Raw genomic sequence first — 7,287 nt, forward strand, 5'->3', positions numbered from 1 at the left:
CCACCTCCCGGGTTCACGCCATTCTCCTGCCTCAGCCTCCCGACAAATATTAATTAGTATTAGGAAAACGCAAATTAAAATAGCAATGAGATATCATTACACACTTATCAGAATGCCTAAAATAAGAAATAGACACAATATCAAAGGTTTGGGAGAATGCAGAAAAGTTGGATTTCTTGTACATTGGTGGTGGGAATGTAAAATGATACAGCCACTCTGGAAAATAATTTGACACTTTCTTTTTTGTTTTTGAGATGGAGTCTCGCTCCGTCGACCAGGCTGGAGTGCAGTGGTGCGATGTTGGCTCACTGCAACCTCTGCCTCCTGGGTTCAAGCGATTCTCCTGCCTCAGCCTCCCGAGTAGCTGGGATTAAAAGAACACCACCACGCCCAGCTCATTTTTTGTATTTTTACTAGAGATGGGGTTTCACCATGTTGGACAGGCTGGTCTGGAACTCTTGACCTCAAGTGATCCATCCGCCTCGGCCTCTGGGCGTGGGATTACAGGCGTGAGCCACCACACCTGACTGATTTTATTTAATTTCTGTCAGCAGTGTTCCACAAGTTTTAGTGTACAAGTCTTATACCTTTTTTGCTCAATTTATTCTTATTATATTCTTTCTGATGTTATCATGAACAGAATATTTTAATTTTATTTTTGGATTGTTCATTTATAGCTAGCATATAGAAATATAATTAACTTTTCTCTATAGATCTTACATCCTGTGATCTTGATAAACTGATTTAAAAATTTTTTGTTAACAACTTTACTGAGATACAATTCACATACCATACCTTCACCCACTTAAAGGGTACAATTCAGTAGTTTTTAGTATATTCATGTAGTTATGGAACCATCATCACAATAAATTTGAGGACATTTTAATTTCATTATATATGTCATTTTTTTTTTAAGAGATGAGGTCTTGCTATGTTGCACAGGCTGGACTTAAACTCCTGGGCTCAAGCAATCCTCCTGCCTCAGCAGGAGGTAACTGGGACTACAGGCACGTGCACCATGCATGGCAATTTTAGAACACTTTTATTACCCCCCAAAGAAACCCCAAACCCAATAGCAGTCACTCCTCATTTCTCCAATATGCTCCCCACTCCTAGCCAACCACTAACCTACTTTCTGTCTTTATAGATTTGCCTGTTACAGACATTTCATATAAATGGAATGATATGTGGTCTTTTGTGACTGGCTTCCTTCATTTAGCATAATGTTTTCAATGCTGTAGCATGTATCAGTATCTCATTTCTTTTTATGGTTGAATAATATTTCATTGTGTGGAGATACCATATTTTGTTTATATATCATCAGTTAATGGATATTGGGTTTTTTTGTTTGTTTGTTTGTTTGTTTTGAGACAGAGTCTTGCTGTCGCCCAGGCTGGAGTGCAGTGGCGCGATCTTGGCTCACTGCAGGCTCCGCCTCCCGGGTTCACGCCATTCTCCTGCCTCAGCCTCCTGAGTAGCTGGGATTACAGACGCCCGTCACTATGCCTGGCTAATTTTTTGTATTTTTAGTAGAGACGGGGTTTCACCATGTTAGCCAGGATGGTCTCTATCTCTTGACCTTGTGATCCGCCCGTCTCGGCCTCCCAAAGTGCTGGGATTATAGGCGTGAGCTACCGCGCCCTGCCGGATATTGGGTTGTTTCTATTTTGTGGCTATTATTAATGTTGTTATGAACATTCATGTATAAATTTTTATGTGGACGTATGATTTCCTTTCTCTTGGGTATACAATAAGGAGCGAAGCTGCCAGATCATATGGTTCATATGGTGAGAGTTTAGTTTATAAGAAAGTGTCGAATTAGCCAGGCCTGTAATCCTAGCACTTTGGGAGGCCGAGACAAGCGGATCACTTGAGATCAGGAGTTCGAGACCGGCCTGGCCAACATGGTGAAACCCCATCTCTACTAAAAATACAAAAATTACCTGGGCGTGGTGGCAGGCACCTGTAATACCAGTTACTCAGGAGGCTGAGGCAGGAGAATCTCTTGAACCCAGGAGGCAGAGGTTGTAGTGAGTGGAGATCGTGCCACTGCACTCCAGCCTGGGAGACAGAGTGAGACTCTCTCAAAAAAAAAGAGAGAGAAATTAAATAAAATCTAAATAAATGGAGAGGCAGTCCATGTTCATGGATTAGAAGACTCAGTATTGTCAAGACAGCAGTTCTTAAATTGATCTATAAATTCACAGTCCATATCACATTTCCAGCAGCCTTTCTTCTTCTTTCTAGAATTTGACAAGTTGATCCTAAAATGTACATGGAAACAAAGGACCTAGAATAGCCAAAACACTTTAAAAGGGAGGGTGAAGTTGGAGGTCTTCATACTACCTGATTTCAAAACCTACTATAAAGTCACAGTTATCAAGACCATGTGGCATTGCTTCAAGGCTAGGCATACAGGTCAGTGGATCAGAATTTAGAGTCCACAAAGAAACCTTTAACTATATGACCACTTGATTTTTTGTCAGAGACACATCCTTGATCCAAAATTTCTCTGCTTGTAAGAGCCCCAACGTAAAACAGTCTCTCACAGTGTGTGCTGCAGTATAAACTCAGACTGCGTTGCAGTCAAGCTAGCGAATGCATCACTGTCTGCCGGGTAAACTGCTACGTCATCCTTGGTGTTTGGCATGTTACAATGCTGGGATCAGTGTGGGCTTCTAGTTGGATTTTGTGCCAGGTATGTGTCTACGTTGGACACTGTTCATGGTAGATTAAAATGGGGATGCTTTAAATTTGGAGAAATGAATGTGGCTTTTTATTTCTTGTATTCTAATATTAAAGAAAGATTGTGAGCAGCAGCGTCCATAAAAGATGTATATAGATCTCTAGCTTTGATTTTGGACCTGGGTATGCTGTGTTAGTGTTTGGTTGTTGTAGAAAGATCTCTTTGATGAAAGGAAGTGTAAACTCGATTACCAAGTGTGCCTCTTTAGTATATTTTTCTGATATAGTTGAGTGCAAAATAGTCTGCCTTATTTTACATTTAGTGCCTTATTTGCATTTTTGAATGTTGAACTTGTATAACAAGTTTGTTTTGTAGACACTTAGGTGTGTGTAAAATTGAGCAGCTTCTCATCTGTGGCTACTGAACTGTCCTGAACAAAGGCTGCAGTGCTCTATTTTTGAGGCAGGTTATTCTGAAGAGTCATAAAGATAGAAGGGATCCTCTGTGTCAGCATGGTTCTTTAAAGGGAAAGTAAACTGGACTAACTTAATGAGCACTAGCACATTGTGGAAGGGATGATGCAAAGTACACAACAGAGAACAACCAGGACTTCCCTTTTTTTAATTATAGCTGGTTGTCATGTTGGGTGGCCTAATTGAGTTGCTTGCAAATTTGGGCAATCTGAGTCTTTACAACTTAAGTTGCCCGAATGTCTTTCAGATCAGTGTTTGTTTGTTGTAATCATTTATCTTTTATCTGATTATTTAACTTCTATCTATGTTTCAGGTCATTTGTGTAGTTCTATTTTCAAAGGTTTTCCTGGAAGCTTAATATGTTCTCAGCATGGTTGGCATCAGATTGTTAACTATTTCTATCCAGCATTTTGATGGGAATAAATTTTTTATGGTTCATGATTCAGGTTAGATTTGGTGTACAGGCCTGAGGACTTGCCTCAGGAAGTTGTCATTCTATAGATTCTAAGCCTTTAGGGTCTTTTGCCATTGATTTTTCTCCTAATACACAGAATATCATGAGCATCTACTTAAGTAAAAGCTAAAAACAGGAAGATATTACAATATAACATTCAGCTAGTGTTTATTTCTTTCAGAGATCTGTGGCAAATTTGCTTTCATAGTAATATATGTGTCTTAGTAAGTAGTCTTTCTAGGCGGGATTTTTTCTTCCCTGCTTAAGGGGGTTAGACCTCCGAAATATTTGTCAGGGTCCCTTTTCCTTTTAAGGATTTAACCCACATCTTCTCTATATCCCTTTTGTACCAGCTCCATTCTTATTCTCAAGCTTTGATGCATAAAACCTTAGTTTAGGCTGGGTGCGGTGGCTCAAGCCTGTAATCCCAGCACTTTGGGAGGCCGAGACGGGCGGATCATGAGGTCAGGAGATCGAGACCATCCTGGCTAACACGGTGAAACCCCGTCTCTACTAAAAAATACAAAAAACTAGCCGGGCGAGGTGGCGGGTGCCTGTAGTCCCAGCTACTGGGGAGGCTGAGGCAGGAGAATGGTGTAAACCCGGGAGGCGGAGCTTGCAGTGAGCTTAGATCCGGCCACTGCACTCCAGCCTGGGCGACAGAGCGAGACTAAAAAAAACAACCTTAGTTTAGGTGTCTGCATGTACCACTACTCTGGCCTGAAAATTAGAATCATGGCTCACACTTGATTCTAGTAGTGGCGTGTTTCCTTTCTACTTGATTTGTTTCCCAGCTGACCTGCTTTTCCCCACCGTGCAGTCTGATAATTGGTATTATTTGCTTTGATTGGATCTCAGAAATTACCTCTTTAGACCAAGCTGTCCTTCTCCATCTGGATTTCATGTGCCCATTATTTTCTTGGCTTAATTGTCCTTGTAAACTTCATCTTTTGGCCCTGGGCTTTCCCTGTCATGTGCTCCCGGCAGCCAGGAGAGGCAGTGGAGCTTTTCTCCATTGACTGTCAGAAGAAAGTGACTGTTGTCGAAACATGTTTGCTGCAACTGAAGGAGAACTGCTAAGATCTATTTTCTAGTTACACAAGCTTTTATATTTCTCCCTGGCTCCTCTCAGTTCCCTTGGGAAATCAATTAAATTCTGTGTGTAAGCTAAGCATGTGGAGGAGAGAAGATGCATAAAGGAAGAAAGGTGGGGAAAGAAAGAAATTGGGAACAAATTAGACAAAAAGACTATAGTTTGAGGCCATCAGGAGTATTCTAGTCTGACTGAACCCAGGCCAAGAAGTAGGCAGAAGGCACAGTATCTCTTGTCCTCCTGGGTTTTAAGCAGCTGCAACAGAAGGAGGAACTGCGGCTTGTGTTTACAAGGCCGAAATCTGAAGAAAAAGCTTCCATTCCTTTGCCATCTTGATATGGAGGGTTCTCCAGAGGAAAATAAGGAAATGAGATATTACATGCTTCAAAGGTAAGTGTTAGGCTACCACATTTGGGTGATATATGTATCTTTAAAAAAACAGTAAAGTACTGACAGCTAAGCCCTGAAATTTATTTGATCATTTTTTTTCTATCTTTAAAAAATGAAGGCTTTTTTTTTTAAAGAAAATTAATAAAAATGGGCATATTGGCTCCTGAATTTCTAAACCTTTATTTTACATTGAGAATTTGAATAAAAGATCCCTGAGCCCATGTGTGATATTATAACTATGTTGAAAACAAGCACCCCATGTAGACCTTGCTGTGCTATTATTTCCTGGAGGGAACCTCAGATGTATCAAATTTATTCCCTGGATTTGGCTAGTATTTCCAGTAAAGTCTCTTCAACTGCTGGAAAGGAAGGATATTGTATAGTTTTGCAGAAAACTTTTTTAGAATGTGTATCTGGGGCTAGGAAAGGTGCCTGCTGTAATTTTTCTGACGTGTAGTCAGACAGAGTTGTTCAGGATGCCGAACTCCTTCACTTTGGGACCTTTCTTCTTGCCGTTAGAATTCAGGCTGAAGAGGAAATGAGTCAGGCCTTCTTGGGCCTTCTTCAGGCCTCTTGCAGGTCTGCACCTCCCTGCAGAGAACTGACATAAAAGACTTGAATGATTTGCTTGTGCAGTGCTTGTGCAGTGGTGCAGTCATAGCTCACAGTAGCCTTGAACTCCTGGGCTCAAGTGATCTTCCCACCTCAGCCTCCTGGGGTAGCTGGTACTGTAGGCATGCACCACCATGCCTGGCTAATTTTTTTTTTCTTTTTTTTTTGTAAAGATGGGATCTCACTGTGTTGCCCAGGCTGGTCTCAAACTCCTGTACGCAAGCAATTCTCCCACTTTGGCCTCCAGAAGTGTTGGTATTATAGTCATGAGCCACTGTACCTGGCCTCCCTCCGTTATCTTTTTTGTTTGCTTGTTTTATAAAGTAGAGTTTTATTTTGAAGAAAATTACTGAGAGTTAAACTAAACTTAGGCAAAACCAGAAAATAAACAAAAAACACTGAGTTGGCAAAATCTGTCTTTACATCCTTTCCTTTCCCCAACTGGCTCTGTAATTGCCCCTTTTTCTTTTTTACCACTTCTTTTACCCTAACTAAGCAAAACTTCCACTGAGAGGCAAAGAGGTAAAAAAGTAACTACAATATAGCTGGGTGTAGTGGCATGAGCCTATAGTACCAGCCGCTCTGCAGGCTGAGGCCAGAGGATTGCTTGAGCCCAGGAGTTTGAGGTTGCAGGGAGATATATTCCTGCCACTGCACTGCAGCCTGGTCAACAGTGAGAATCCATCTCTAAAATTTGTTTTTTTAAAGTAACTGAGATTTATATATTATATATAATCTATGTTGTGTAAATATATATAATCAAAAATTTTATGTATATACATGTATAAATATAGATTTCAAAAATGTATATATAGGCTAGACATGGTAGTGGCTCATGCCTGTAATCCCATTACTTTGCAAGGCCAAGACGGGTGGATCACTTGAGGTCACAAGTTCAAGACCAGCCTGGCCAACATGGTGAAACCCCGTCTCTACTGAAACTACAAAAATTAGCTGGGCATGGTGGCAGGCGCCTGTAGTCTCATCTACTTGGGAAGCCGAGGCAGGAGAATTGCTTGATTCGCAGTGAGCAGAGATCACGCCATCACACTCCAGTGTGGGCAACAAGAGCGAAACTCCGTCTCAGAAAAAAAAAAAGTATATTTACATGTATATCTATACACACATATATACATACATATACGCACACATGCACGTGTGTGTGGTTGTTGTGGTTTTTTTTTCCCTTTTGAGACGGAGTTTCACTTTTGTTGCCCAGGTTGGAGTGTGATGGCACGATCTTGGCTCACCGCAACCTCTGCCCAGGTTCAAGCAATTCTCCTGCCTTAGCCTCCTGAGTAGCTGGCATTACAGGCATGCACCATCATGCCCTGCTAATTTTGTATTTTTCGTAGAGACGGGCTTTCTCCATGTTGGTCAGGCTGGTCTCGAACTCCCGACCTCAGGTGATCCGCCCGCCTCGGCCTCTCTAAGTGCTGGGATTACAGGTGTGAGCCACTGTGCCCAGCCTTAAATGTGTTTTATATATAACATTGTTTTTATATAAAACCTCATGCCTATACATATAGAAATAAAACGTGCATATATATAAGTATATATATATATATATATATATATA

General features: G+C 41.1%; 1 protein-coding gene across 4 annotated transcripts in view; it reads left to right on the forward strand.

Moving 5' to 3' along the window:
* The window catches only part of LOC108523483 (acetyl-CoA carboxylase 1-like), a 177,219-nt gene that overhangs the window by 122,876 nt on the left and 47,056 nt on the right, over positions 1-7,287 (forward strand). For 2 of the 4 annotated variants that reach the window (XM_017864127.1, XM_017864128.1), the window contains exon 4: positions 4,959-5,096. The exons of the other annotated variants lie outside the window; for them this stretch is intronic. In XM_017864127.1, coding sequence (XP_017719616.1) covers positions 4,959-5,096 — 138 coding nt within the window. The remainder of the gene's footprint in view (positions 1-4,958; positions 5,097-7,287) is intronic. 4 annotated transcript variants of the gene reach the window in all.

The sequence above is a fragment of the Rhinopithecus bieti genome, unplaced genomic scaffold (assembly GCF_001698545.2).
Source record: "Rhinopithecus bieti isolate Rb0 unplaced genomic scaffold, ASM169854v2 scaffold_74621, whole genome shotgun sequence".
Classification (NCBI taxonomy): Eukaryota; Metazoa; Chordata; class Mammalia; order Primates; family Cercopithecidae; genus Rhinopithecus; species Rhinopithecus bieti.